This window comes from Haemaphysalis longicornis, unplaced genomic scaffold (assembly GCF_048455015.1).
Source record: "Haemaphysalis longicornis isolate Haplotype H1 unplaced genomic scaffold, Haemaphysalis longicornis Haplotype H1 scaffold_1, whole genome shotgun sequence".
Classification (NCBI taxonomy): domain Eukaryota; kingdom Metazoa; phylum Arthropoda; class Arachnida; order Ixodida; family Ixodidae; genus Haemaphysalis; species Haemaphysalis longicornis.
The window spans coordinates 351,088,735-351,103,653 of record NW_027526203.1 but is presented as its reverse complement, the minus strand read 5'-3'; the positions used below and the strand labels follow the sequence as shown (position 1 = coordinate 351,103,653).

Below are 14,919 nucleotides of genomic sequence, written 5' to 3'. Positions count from 1 at the left end.
ACTGCAAATGTGACCACTTGCATGGCTACACTCACACAAACATGAGAAGACATAGGCTTATCTGCGGGAGCCTACGTACTGCAAGTGTTTGCACAAGATGAAACAGTCTAGCTGTGCTCATTTAGTGCCTGAAAGCATAACGATGGGTTTGATTGAGATTGCAAGGCACTCCATAAAAATTGAACAGCCTTGAAAATGGAAAAGATTACAACACACAGCTATTAAGGTGAAAGCCTTATTTGTCTCATCAAACATAAAAAGTGAATGTGAAAAGTGACCATTGTCATCAGCGGCATCAACACAAATGGTACCAAAAGCCAGTCATGTGACCTCAGTGGAAGCAACTGCACAGCAGAGGGGCATGCTGGTGCTCTGACGCCAATCATCTGGCTTTCGCATTCCGACACATAAACAGTCTTAAGTGTCTCTGCCAAATTTTTTCTGCTCAAAACGCTTTTGCACACTTTGCAGTGTTTTTCTAACTTGAGTGATTAGTGTTTTTTATAGTAATGCTAGCACAAGCTTTTTTATCCACACAGACAAAATTTTCTCATTAAAGGCCAAATTTCTCAGTAAAACACCAAAGGCTGAATAATTTCTTGTTTTAACTTCTTGTAGCCCTTTTTGCCTTCTTTGATAACTAACAATGGTTGTCTGGTTGTCTGTTGGTTGTCTGTTTAAAAATTTGGTTGTCTGTTTAAAAATTAGTAATAATTTAGGCTAGATTTTAGACCATATTTCATTTCTTTATTTCGTAAAAGAGCACATATCACACAAAGCGGGCCTAGAGACAGATCACAAAGAAGACCAAGTCAATGCAGTGCTGCCACCATGAGAGTATGTGGAGAACACTGCTGCAATTGGCCGTGCGGCAATCAATAGCCAATTGATCAACAACAATTAAGAAACTATGATCAGCAGCAGGAAACCAAAGAATAGACGCAAAAAGCAAAAAGGGACAATATCTTTAGCATCCAGATGCATAAACCATCTGACTGCAACCAAGGTGACGCAATGGACAAACTGTAACTGAAACAAAGTGAGACAGGTTGTTTTACCACCCGTTAACCAGCTGAAATATTAGTCTTTTCCTACCTTTCTATTATGCCCAAAATTCTTTCAGTGGAACCTGTGTTTGAGATATTTATGTGTGCAGATCAACATTAGCAGAGCAGGTGTTACAAATAAAATTCACACACTGTGGTACTAGGCTGCTTCACGCCTGCTTCAATTACTAAACTAAATTATTACAGTTAAACCTCGATGTAACGAACTTCAATGTAACGAAAACCTCGATGTAACGAACCACGGAATTTTTCGTAACTTCAAGTGTATGCACACCATGTATTTTCACCCTCTGTGTAACGAAGTCCCGTTTGCGGGAATTTCAATGTAACGAAGTTTCATGGAGAGCTAGGCACGAAATTTAAGTTGTAGAGGTATATTTTGGGAGACGCAAGCGCCGAAATGGGTCTCAATAAAACGCGAACGGCAACACGGGCCGGCCAATGCCGCGGATGCAGCGAGCCCCTTGCCTACAAACTGCGTGGCGTGCATACACGCCTGGCGCACTGTTTCTCTTTCTGTCGGAACTTAATCGTCTACGCGGGCCTACGCGGACATCAGCGTGAACCGCACGAAGCGTTTTCTCCCCGCAAAAACTCAAAACGCGTCCCGCAAGCCACAGGCGCGCTGACGCAGCCGCGGAGACAACCCGCGCGATGCGAGTAGCTACAGCGACCGCTTCCAACCGCTCGCTGAAACGCAACTCGAGGGGCAAATGAGAGGGGCACACGAGAAAAAAAAAAAAAAAGCGGATAACGTTGGCGAAATTTTCACAGTAAAACTGGTAAAACGTCATGCGCGCCGCTTACGAAAGCGCCCATCAAACATCCTCCGCGGTGGTAAGCCTAATCGCCTCTTGCGGGGCCGCCGCCGCCGCATGCCGCCGTTTTGCCCTTCGTTCGCTCAGGCTTGTTGGGTTTCATCGCTGCAGCAAGCATTTGTGCGCGCGTTTTTTTCGGACCCGCGTCCGCGATTTTGCGCCGGCGGCGGCTTCTGCGCCAGGAAGTGACTCGCGCTGCACGCGGCAGTGGGAGGAGCCTGACCAGTTTCGCCAATGGGGAGGCGCGCACCCTATGGCGGGAGCTTCGAAGTGCTCGGGCATGCCGAAGATATTTGATGGGCGCTTTCGTAAGCGGCGCGTATGACGCTTTACAAAGTGAGAATTTCGCCCACGTTATCCGCTTTTATTCTTGCATGCCCCTCTCGTTTGCCACTCGAGTTGCGTTTCAGCAAGCGGAAGCGGTCGCTGGAGCTACTCACATCACGCGGGTTGTCTCCGCGGCTGCGTCAGCGCGCCTGTGGCTTGCGGGGCGTGCTTTTGCGGGGAGAAAACGCTCCATGCGGTTCACTCTGATGCCCGCATAGACGATTAAGCTTCGATAGAAACAGAAAGAGTGCGCCAGCCGTGTATGCACGCTACGTTTTCTTTTGCAGGAAATGCTTCACGGGATGAACACTTCATTAAAACCGCGAATTTCAATGTAGCGAAATTTCAATGTAACGAAGTAAATTACGGATTTTACCAACTTCGTTACATCGAGGTTTAACTGTATTATGTGTTTTATTCCTAGCACTAGGTGTTTGTTTTTCTACAAATACACGGCTGAGAACAGAGTTTTGTTTAAAATTTGGCTGACGTCCCAGTTGTTTCCACTGCTGCAAACAAAATGTGCCAGATGCGACCAAGCACATTAGTCCCTGAAGAGGCATCATGGTGTCAAGTAGGCACGTTTTGTTTAGGCGAAGCCGCGCAGAACCACAATAACGAGGATTTTCTTTTGAGCATTACAAAATGAGTACTGCATTAAAGTATAATTGGGAAATTGATGGAATTAGTTGTTTTATATGGTGAATTACAGCTTTACAAAATTCATCGATCTCTATCAGTCAAATTTAATAAATTTCGTACGCCTTGCTTAAAAACCAACTGCGAAATGAGTGCAGATGTCATGCATAGAAATTTCTGAAACTAGTTTAGAATAAACCCTTGATTCACATAGAGCCAGATCCTTCGTTTCATGTCAACAACTATCCAGGTACCAGTTACCCATTTTCCTCCAAGTGGAGATCAGAATAATACTTTTAAAAGGGACAGACAACCGATTTTTGTGGAGTATATGATCTCTATCCCAAATGAAAAGGCATCACTTAAACCACCTTTAGCTCTTTCGTTACCACGCCTACTCAAATTGATCACCAGAGATCGATGCTTTATATTGCCGATTTTGACATGTAGTCATTTTTCGTGCACCTAATGTGCCCATGTGGTTAGTCTAGGCACTGCACTTTTAAAATCAGTTTAAATTTTCCCACTCCGGCAACACTGAGACTTTTTGGCAGCGTTTTTTGCGAGCTGAGGTGCATGTGTTTTTGCAAAAGGGGGCGTGGCTGCTGCGCTTGACAAAAAAACATGCCGCTCGTGATTATGCTGCATTACCATCAAATTTTCTTGATCAAAAAGCTCCCAGAATGTCAAATACCAAATGTTGTGAACTTTGTAATCCGACAGCGCTGAGAGGTGATAATTACCTGAAAAATGACATTTACTAGTGAAGTTTGGTTCGGAAAAAAAGTAGCTTTATTCTGCCAAAGCTTATTTCTGAAGGTCCCCCGCACGTCTAACAAGTGGACCTGGCATTTTCAGTCAGTTTCCAGCAGTTTCAGTTTCATTTTTGTGTTGCAAAATTCATATTTGGCACTACAACGCAGTTACACAACTTCAAGCCGGTTTGCCATGGTGCCTCCGTCGCCTGCTACTGTTCCTCGAAAAAAGCACGCCACTCATGATTTCATATCACCCACGCCTTGTTTCTGTGATAACAGCTCCAGCTGTAAGTCAAAAATAGCACGAAGTCATCGGATACCAGTTCAGACAACCACAGCGCTTCCAATCAGTCTTGAACACCACCAGCTGTTCATTGGCCAGTTTCGTTTCCGTACAAGGGCATTTCCGGAGGTCTAGTGTCACTTTTTAGTAGAACTATCTATCTGGCAGTCTCCATCAGGCTTGATATTGTTTCTTCCAAAAATGTTAGGTGGCGCTTCAATGTAGCAGGCTCGTAGTGCTTAACACTTTTTGTTGCGCGAAAGCTGCTCGGTGAAAGCTTGCCGGACACGATTCTAGCGCATCGCAGCTTATTCCTGCACGCAGGGCTACCATAGCAAGTCAGAAAATGATAATAAACCACAAGTGAAAGTTCTGGCAGATAAGTGATGATCAGACCATCAACAAGCATCCACCACCAAGTTTGGTTTTCAACTTCAACCAGATTTCTTCGCATCATTTGCTTGCCCTGAACCTTGTGCTGGCTGTAGTCATTGTAAGGTGTTTTTACTTCATGTGGGGGCTAATTGGTGCCTCTAATAATGTCAAAACACCAGATTTCTTTCAGAGAACCACCCAAAATTGTGCATTTTGAAATGGAGGTTGGGCTTCACCACAAGGCCCAGGCACCAAAGCTGCCAACATTTTTTTTTATATCAGACAAATTGTTCCGCACAACTCAATTTTATTTCTTGGACAGGTTTTCGAAATGTTTACCCACACAATGCATATTCTAAATTTTTTCTGCTGCGGGTGGTTTGTTATAGAAGACAAAAACTTTTTTTTTTTTTTTCATTCCAGGTCTGGACAAAAATTTTGAAAATGATAATTTTTTTCAAAACTTTTCGTTATGAAAACATTATTAAAAATCGTATTGTTGGAAAGGGTGTTGAATCATCTGCATTTAAGGTCACTGCAATATGTGCCTAACCCATATGTTTAGCACAAAAAATTGTTTTCTTAGACCCCTAAAAAGCAGTCAAGTTCCCACGGTAACGAAAGAGTTAACTGAAACGATTTTCCTAATGGGACCCTAAAATGTTTGAAAGTGGAATTTTTAAACCTGCCAGCCTTACGTATGCTACCAAAACGAATGCTGGCAACCATGACAGTGAGCCGTGCGGTAACATACTTTTCACTGCACAGGAGATGATGAAGACAGGTATTTAAAAACTGGTTCCCACCTAAAACAGCAATAAAATGAGGTCTTTCCTATTTTCTCATGTGGTTTCAGAACCACAAATCGAAATCGACGAAGTTGTTTGCATATGTACGGTAGTGCCACATTTCGGCATTACCTGACGCCACCTTTCGGGTTTTAAAAAGTTTAGTGCCAAATTAAAATTATTTCCTACAATTTATTTAGGAATTCCTTGTGGTTACCCCACTATATAAAACACTGGCTTTTATGTGACCTAGGGGGCATGCACGCCACAAAAATCGGTTGTCTGTCCCTTTAGCACTTTCATTCCAGTATGCAGTCTTCTTTTGTTAGTGTTTCATTACCGCGCACCCACAAAGCATTCTAATAAGTAGTTCAAGTTGTTGTGCCGCAACAAAAAGGATTAGCACATCTCATGTTCCATTGCAGGGAGAAAGAAACACAAGTGGAATGCAACTAACCTGCTCAGTTCTCTGGCAGTGTCCTCAGCACATGCATGAGGCTTAGGCAAGCCCAAATTCAAGACATCCACACTACTCACCATGCCACCTGCAAGAATGAAATACTCGCAGTCGATGGTGCCCAGCTCCGTTTCAGCTTGAACCACAGCTCCCTGGTCACTAATAACACGCTTCACATAGCAGTCCTCAATGTACCTTGCTCCTGAAGCGACAAATAATACGCGCAATGCTGGTAAGCACCCATTGGAAACTTGCTTCACATTCACATTTAGAGGTCGCAGTAAAAATGACTCCACGAGCACATGGGATTCATGTGGACAGATACGTAGACACAACCTGACCCACTTATGGCAATACTGAAGTGGGTCCAAAAAGTCATTGTGATAACGAACAATTATAATAACTGGGTTGAGCAGAAAAAAGATAATTTTCTAAGCACTTCGTGGCTTTACCCCACATTTAACGAAACGGAAATGCATTTGTACGGCCGCACAGACCAACTCGCAGGAAATACCAATGCCTTCCAGATAAAAGGAAGCCTCCGTAAAACACTCGTACTTTTTTGTTCTTTGCTTTGTCTTTTTTTAGCACACATATGATATGCATGTCTCGCATAACCGAAGCGATGTTTTTTTTCTATGACGATGATGATGATTTGTGTTTATTGGCACTATTTTTTTTCACTTCTGAGATTAACACCAGCCTCGAGGACCCAGTTCACCTGACTACGACAAAATAATGCAGCTTTCTTTCTATCCAGAAGGTGATGGGAAGATGCTCCCTGCCCCCCTGGGCCAGGAAGCATCCAGACAATAAGAATGGCAACCACGGGGTCTCTCAGTTCACGGCTAGTGTGGCCGCATCAAGGGCAGCGGTTATCTTTTTTTGAGGGCTGGAAAGATTAAAGATGCTGTTTAAATAAAAACCAGTGCGACTTCTTTCACGTTCAAAACCACATGTCACACACATAATTCACCTGCATGATTTCTCACAGGTCTTTAAAGACAGGAGTTTAGATTGAATAACACCATCAGCCTGAATGAGGAAAATTAGCACTGTAATAAGTGGTTTAGTTTACTAAATAGCATATGAAGAAGTTAATAATGTCGTCAATGCTTATTGTTATATCAAATCTATTACTGTAATTCGTACTGTTTTAACTGGGTTGGACTGTAGATACAAGTCATGGGATATTTCCCGACAAGGCGTAACCAATTGTGAAAATGAAGCAAGCATGCTACGACTCTGATGATAACTATGAAAAATTAAACTTACACTAAGCAAAACTGGCTTTACATTTATTTAGCAATTACACTAAGCAAAACTGGCTTTACATTTATTTAGCAAAACGGAACCACAAGACGGAACGGAACAGAACGCAAACAGTACAAGGCCAACATAATCCCAAGACGTCGCCTTACAGGGCATCGGTCGTCAGGATCTTTGTGGCTTGCTATCCAAAGCTGAAAACCATTAATACACCCTAGTGCGATGCACTCAAAGTGTTCAAACCAAAAGGCCACCAACCTCCTTCTTGAGCCAAGTCAGCCATCGTTTGGCACAGTGTCACGGGATCAACTGTGCCATCCCCAGGAACAAAAACACCACCCTGTGTGCAAAGAAACAATGAATATCTCCCTCTTTTTAAATGTATCTTGAAGCACACAGGCTCAGAAGGTGCAGAAGCTCTTGCACTGCACAGTGGCCCTCCTTACCACGTACAGAGGGCAACACACTTGTCTATAACACAGGTTTCGTACTTATAGCCTTATCGTGCCTCGGCCGAAAAGCATTTCAAGAGAACTATTGTGTCATTCTGAAGTCTTAACCATATATTTTGACCTCAACGTTTTTTGTGACAAGTTTGAGCCCGCAGTTTTGCAAGGTAACGAGTTGAAGTTGAAGTCGGTGTTATAGACAAGGGTGTTGCGCACTGTACAATCCTTGCTGCTGGTTAAAGGCACCACTGTGGCCACTGATACCAAATTTGGAAAGTAATTTCTCAAATCATATTATTCTACGACTGAAATGAAATGTACAAAGGAAATAGAATAGGGGTGTGTGAATAGCGATTTTTGGTTTCACATCGAGTACAAAGCGAATGATGATTTTGTCTGAACACTTGCGAATTGAAGCGAATACAGTAGAATCTCGATAAACGGAAATCGCTTAAACGGAACAGTAGCCTGTAAGTTGGTTGGTTTTGTATTCAGATAACGTAAAAAAAACTCTCGGTAATCGGAACTAAAATTCCTGCATGACCGTGTAAACGGAACCAGAAATGGAACTTCTTGCGATACCCATAGGCATAAGAATCAGCTTTTTATGGTCCTGGCTGTTTCGTTTTTGTTTTTGTTTTTTTTCTTCCTCCATGTCTTTTTTTAACCTCGTTGGCCTCGTAAGCTTCATCTCGTTAGTGGTCAGCCGTGTTAACGCAACGAATGCAACATTGCAGTTCTTGTTCCAGTCGTTCGGTCTCGATTCAAGTCGCCGACGAAGTTACAGGGCTCAGCTCCTGCCGCCTCGTTTGTGCCATTGTGGTGCTATTCGCGCATCATTACCGCGTTGCTATCTTCTAAATTCAGTGGCTCGTAAGCACTCGCGAAGCTGAGGCCTCTAGCCTCCATGAAGATGCAGTTGCAAGGATAGAGTTCCATGAAATGGTATTAAGAGTGTGTACGCAATAAATTTGCACTTTCACACATCTATCTCAGTAAACGGAACTCCTGATAAATGGAACTAATTTTTTCGGTCCCTTGAAGTTACGTTTATCGAGCGTCTACTGTATTTTCAAACTGAAGCAAATACTATATGTATAGAGATTTCAAATAAGAAAACTAAATTTTAGAATTTCTCAAGCATGCTTAGTAATATATAGCCTCTAGAAAAATAAAAGACTTGCTTAAAAGAGTTGGCAAAACGTTTACACGACATAAAACAACTACGCAAAAGCTATCCTGCTGGTGTAAGCTTTATTTATGATACTAATTTTATATGAGGTCAACTCTTCCTGTGCAATGATCTCGACCACAGATGTTAATATGGGCCAATTTTCCGAGAAACTGTGATTAACACATCTCTGTATAAAAAGCGTACACGGCAGTTTTTTTGTACATTCATGTCAATTTTAGAAAAAAAAAAAGGAAGAAGGCCTGAAGAATAAAGCTGATTTATAAACCCTCATCAGTATGCTTTCATGACGTGGTATATCATCCCCACTTTCCACTTGGTTGCCGGCTCTCGTACTAACAACACAATTTTATCTCAAAAAGTTCATTGTTTTTCTTATGTCCCGTACAGCAAAAACGGAGTAGGTACATTACATGCTTAACAAAATAAACTTCAGGAAGTCAGGGAGTTGGGTCTATATCAGCATGTAGCTGGGCATTCTTATCTCGAGAGTGTTGACTAAAGCAGCTTGCAAGCATGACCACATTATCCGGATACGTAAAGCGAAGCAGAACAGTGGGGCTGGTCCAATGCCAAGGAGATGAGAGGTGCTCCCCAACAGCAGCTTCCTCTTGCCGTTTGGCCGCACTTCACCAGAGCAGTGTAGGAAAGCCCGTCGCCAGAAGTGGAGAACACTGGTGCATGTCTTTTAACTTCAGAATACTTCGAAAGGCTAAAATTTTTTAATACAGCTAATCGATGCAAAGCCTGATTGAATATTGTGTTATTAGCATTGATGTGTAAAAGTTTAGAGTATTCGCACACCAACTGCAAAAAAAAAAGCACCAACTGCAAAAAAAAAGTGGTACCAACTGCATGAAATTGAGACTTGCAGAGAACGTAAAGGGCTATCGCAGCACATTCGAAGTGCTTCCAAGTCGCTCCACGTAAAGGTTTGCTTAAAATGCACACTGGAACATGATGCTGTCCTGACAATAAATTAGAGACCTGCACCAGTGAAAGCCTGACATTCTAGTAAACCTGAATATGCTGGAAAACAGAGTAAATTTGGCCCACATGATATAAAGCTGTCAAACAATGAACAAGCACAGGCTTCAGGTGTCAGTAGTCACTGTTTATAAGGACTACATGCATACCACAAGGTCCTTGGTCAGAAGATAAGGGTGGTGTTCCAAGAGGGCAGAGGGCTGCTGGACTGTGCACTCAATTCCCCGTGCCCTAAAAAAAATATGGTAGACAATCCAAAACAGAGCCTTCCCATCTAATTTCCAGGTGCAAGGTAAATTTCAATCCCCATGAAAAATAAAGAAATAATTTTGACAAAAGCTGTAACTTCAAAAACATCCAGCAAAATTCCGCAACACAAAATACAGCATAAAAATACCTACACTTTTCTGGCAACTGCTGCAATAGTTGACACCAGTTTGGTGGAGTTTTGTTCAAAACTAGATTCTAGTAAATTATAAAATATAACTCCCACTACGCTTCCTAATTTTAGATTGTGCCACTGTGAATGGAACTTTTAAAATTACCAGTTCGATAAACTATAATGCTATATCTTAGCAACAAAAACATTACTAATGCCACCCATTAATTCATTAATTCCACCCATCAGGGCATTTGTAGTTTATAAAATTTACATTACTGGTCACTTAACATGAGAAGATGCCGTGCCAACTGCTACAATCTCACAATTACTAAATAATGGCATCAGATAGGGCATAAATTAAGACAATTTTTGCTAATTATTTCCCACAAACTAAACAACCTTTTACCAGACTAGTTTCAGCTTTTTGAGAGTTCCTCTTGTCCAAAAAATTACAACACCATAGAGCTGCCATTTGAAAATTTAATAACTTGCAATTTTTCTACCTGTTTAGAAAAAGCTTGAAACTCCTTGAAACTCAAGTGTTCTACTGACTCCCCTTTTTAAATGCAGCCAAGATTATTTTGTGAGCAAAATGCTCCAGTTATTAAAGTCAACTTTCCTCACAACATGCCCTGAAAAATCCAGCAAAAAGTGCCTGTTGTAACCAGGCTACGTTATTTCAGAAAAAAGAGGAAGAACACAGAAGGACAAGTTCTTTCCAAAGAAACTTTCCAAGGCCTTATTTGTTATTACCGTGGGAAGAATTCAGTTTATAAAATACCACTTCTATCGCCTCTTTGAACAGCTACAAATACTCCCTGCATTTCTACTGCAGCAGAACTCTAGAACAGCTGCTGTTCTAGAGCCAATGTTGCAAGCTTAAAGGGTATATCACTTGGGATCGAAACATTATTGTTGGAAGCTGTTCTTTCAAGGCAACCAGAGCACTATCTATCTCCTCCCCAATGCCATATTTGAAATTTCACAGGAGGGAGGGCTTTCGTAAGCCACTGGTTGCAGGTTATCTGTTTCCTCACCTAAATAAAATATAATTCAGTCATTAGAAGTGCACATCACCAAAATCTGTTTTATTTGAAGCTGTAAACACTTCTCACCTTAAAACTCAGCGCATAGTAACTGACAAACTGTTACAAATGTGTCTATTATGATCAAATATTATTAGAGTTTAATGTGCGTGGACCAACCTAAATCAATCAGGGGCCCATCTTTTTCATTTCACAAGCTGCATGCTCACGGTGGATGCTACACAGTTCTAAAAAAAGTGCTCAATGGGCACGTCTAACCATAGGTTGGCAGGCTCACTCTTGAGTGCACTCACACACTCCCCCTCACCACTCATGAGTGAGCTGGTGAGTGAGCATTGCCATCGTTTTGAACTGGCGAGTGTGGGTGTGCGTAAGTGTGAGCCCCACACCCAGTACGCCCCGCTCAACACTCGCGAGGACAAGATCAACTCTTGTGAAGCCCCACTTACCACTCGCAAGTGCACTCGCGCTACTCGCGCCATTTGCGGGGCTTACTGCAGTGAGCGCCACTATTGCACTTGTACTCGCTGTTGGCTATTCATCACAGGAGCCACTCGCTGTGATGGTTGTTAATGGCAGGATTGCTTTTAGCTTCGGAAATATGCCATCACTGAGCTTCTGCTATGGGGTACCCGAAAATTAATTCTCTGGCAACGTGTTGATTTAGGAATATGATTTGGATGGCTTTCTGACGCCGTGATGCACTAATACTGTTCGCTTTCATGAATCATGGAGGGTCTGCTGCACACACTCGCGTACAAGGGGAGACGACAAGTGGGAAGCGTGAGCGCGAGTAAGTGCGAGTGGTGGAGGGCACGTAGTGAGCGTGAGTGCGAGTGAGTGCGTGAGGACAAATATTTTTTTCTGTGTGAGTGTGAGTGAGTGGCGCCAAGTTTTGCCGAGGTATGCATCTAACACATCGTGACATTCTACGGAGGCCGGCTGACGAAAAGTGACATAGCTGTGGGGCCTAGGACCGATACCTCAGTCCAAATCACCTCGGTAAGTCATGTAGCTTCAGTCTTGCTGCACGCAGTTTGTGGAACGAACTGCATGCAGGGTTGACAATACATTTAAGAATTCCTATTGATGCGAAAGCTGAGCACAAATAATGCTTTCCTAAAAAAAAATAAACAGCTACAACAGTGACAGCAAACACTACCAAGGTAGCAAAACATGCCAACTCATGAAATTACATTGTGCTTAAGGTGTCGCAGCAACAACACCTGGACCGTACACTGTAGAGTCCAGTCAGAATCTAGGTCACCAAGTTTTTTCAATAGCACGAGTGCCGTCTACACGGACTAGTTTAAAAAACTGCAATTTATTCATTAGGCAACTGTTACAGCTCACAATTGCAGGCAGTACAAGCCCCAATTACTTGGTCACTCTCCCGAAACTAGAAAGCTATCCAGTGTGCTTCCTGTTAGTGCCTACAATCAGATACACTGGCATAGCGTGTCCGTAACAGTGTAATTAGGCGTACAAAGCTCACTGCAGCTGGAAAGTGTGTTTTTTCTACGCACCGTGCCTCAGCAGCAAGCCGCAGCAGTGATGTCATTCGTTTTTCTGTTCGGGCAACACTAAGTGAGCCACACATCCTCCAACCTACAAGCAAATAGAAAGGCAAACATGCTAAGTATGGCAGAAACAAGTTTACACCTTGAAGCAGTGACATGTTTGAGAAGACCGCACACTTATTTATTGCCGTCATATTCACATATTGTTTTTTTTTTGTTGTTTTTTGTTTGCAAAGCAAGCTGCACAATTTCCAGAGTGCCAACTCATAACAAACACCTGATAATCAAAACCATCTGCAAAATGCTTACAACTAGGGCAGTGATTCTCAAATGGGGGTCCGCGGACCCCTGGGGGTCCGCGAGAGCATTTGAGGGGTCCGCGAAGCCTACCTCAAAGCTTTTACTCAAAGCTTTTTCTCGATTTTGCCAGCACTTTCTTGCAATGCAAAAAATGTAGCTTTGTCGCATTACAAGTACGTTTAGTTTCTCCGCATAGCACCTATTTTAACAACTGCTTTTTGCACGACAAGCCAGCTATGAGAGGGAAAAAAGCATACACAGAAGAGGCAATATATAGGTGTTTAGAAGAATTTTAGATTCAAGACCAGATTGTTTAACATGGTGCGCATCGTCATTAGCGTCGACCATAAAAGGCGGGCATCGAATAAGTGTGTGGGCTACGTAAGCTGCAAGTAGAAATTGTTTGACGTTATGACACCAAACATATGCTCCATCGTGGGGTCCCCCATCACTTTAGCAAGCCCAAAAGGGGTCTCCGGGGCAGTCATGGCTGAGAACCACTGAACTAGGGTATGGGTGACTTCAGATGCAACCGCAAACTGCTTTGATTACACAATACATCATGTGTACACATCACCTGCCCCCATTTTCCACAACATCCCTTATCACCTCTGCAAGCCCAGAAGGGGTTCCCAGCACACTTGTGTCAGCGAGCCATCAGACCATAATCTCTTTACGAGTTTAAAATGTGGACCGCTTTTCAGGGTTTTTTCATCCACTTTACACACTTTTTTTTCCCCAGAAAAAGACATTTACAGCTGCCGTTTTGTTTCTACAAATCCTCTTCGCACACTATGGCATTATCCCTCTGATGCAAACTAGTAAGCTCACTGTGCAGCGCTTTACAAATTGTTAGCATGTATGCCCTGTATTTAAGCTGTGCCTGAATAAAAACTACAATAGCCATAACAACAAAGCAACTAAACAATAAAACTAAGAAGGTTGAGGTTGCCCCAAACCACATTGCAAAACTGCCGCAACACTAATTACCACAAGTCATAGTTCATGAGAAAACCTGAAAACTTCGCTTCAGCTTCATAAATAGACCAACTCACTTCACTGCCACTACTAATGAAATAAAGAATACCACAAGTTAAACTATACAACGCAGCCACATTCCCTGTAGCACCTTACAATGAAAACAACCATGCTTATCTCAATGATCCATGTGCTCTGAAAAAGCAGTTGGCCTAAGAATGACCGTGCACAGAGACAAAAATTGTAACCAACACATAATGCTCGACAAAAGGCTAGACTAAAAACTAATTCATTTACAATGGCTAACACGCTGGTTATTGCAGCTCAACTCAAAAACACGCCCAGTACTCTGAATACCTCTCTGGATGTATGTATGTGTTTGCCTTCCAATAAAATTAGTTGCGAGTTTGGTGCCAACCTGTCCACTTCCTTGCTAGCGCATTGCCTTGTCTGCTGCCCCTGAAGGTGTTATCTTGAAGCGTTGAGCGCACAGATTACAGCACCAAATTGTCACCTGATGTTCACCCTCATTACTGCTCAAACTCAAAAGAGACCAGAGTATCTTTTCAACGCTCTCCATTTTGATGGGGAGCAAAAACAGCCATTCAGCCAATCAGGATGAAAGTGAGCACAATCTCCACCAGGCTTTGAAAAAGGAGTGGGGAAAAAGGGGCTTTTTGCTGGTGCACCAGCTTCACAAGTTCTCGTGTTGCCCTGTGGCATACACCAGTGAGAAGTCGCTCAATTACGTGATCTTCGCAACAAGCCATCATTCGTTACACATTAATGGCCCCACCAGGGACCTTGGCACACCTCATTCTTCTGTTTGCTCACCAATGTCATGTCCTGCATCGTGCAGCTCCTGGTAAAGCTTGGCACTGGAGCGGGCAATAATTCCATCAACGGTTGGCTGCAGCTGGCCCACCAAGCCGCTGCTCCGCCACGTGGCTCCACAGCCAATGCTGATGAGGAAACGACAGTGACACCCAGAGGAATTGCGTGGGCAAGTTGGCACCGAATTTAGACATAGAGCTTAACGCAACCCGAACAGAAGAGAAGAGTCGTCTGCACACGTCTCTTCCCTCGTGTGGATCTTGTTGCATTACACAATTCGTCTTAAGGCAACTGTACAGTTTTGACTGGTTTTGTAACACATTTTGTACTAACAAGTGTGATTCATACAAGGAGTAAAGAACCTTCAAGAAGTTACACGGCAATAACTTATTGCAATAAAACTACCTGCATTATAATAATGCACCCGATTACAAAATTAACTGACACACC

General features: G+C 42.8%; 1 protein-coding gene across 1 annotated transcript in view; it reads right to left on the bottom strand.

Moving 5' to 3' along the window:
* LOC144154592 (pyruvate dehydrogenase phosphatase regulatory subunit, mitochondrial-like) overlaps positions 1 to 14,919 on the bottom strand; it is a 70,894-nt gene that overhangs the window by 51,017 nt on the left and 4,958 nt on the right. Inside the window, exons 3-7 of the mRNA XM_077685858.1 lie at positions 14,470 to 14,597; positions 12,364 to 12,445; positions 9,559 to 9,640; positions 7,040 to 7,121; positions 5,593 to 5,714 (exon numbers count right to left, since the gene is read on the bottom strand). Coding sequence (XP_077541984.1) covers positions 5,593 to 5,714; positions 7,040 to 7,121; positions 9,559 to 9,640; positions 12,364 to 12,445; positions 14,470 to 14,597 — 496 coding nt within the window. The remainder of the gene's footprint in view (positions 1 to 5,592; positions 5,715 to 7,039; positions 7,122 to 9,558; positions 9,641 to 12,363; positions 12,446 to 14,469; positions 14,598 to 14,919) is intronic.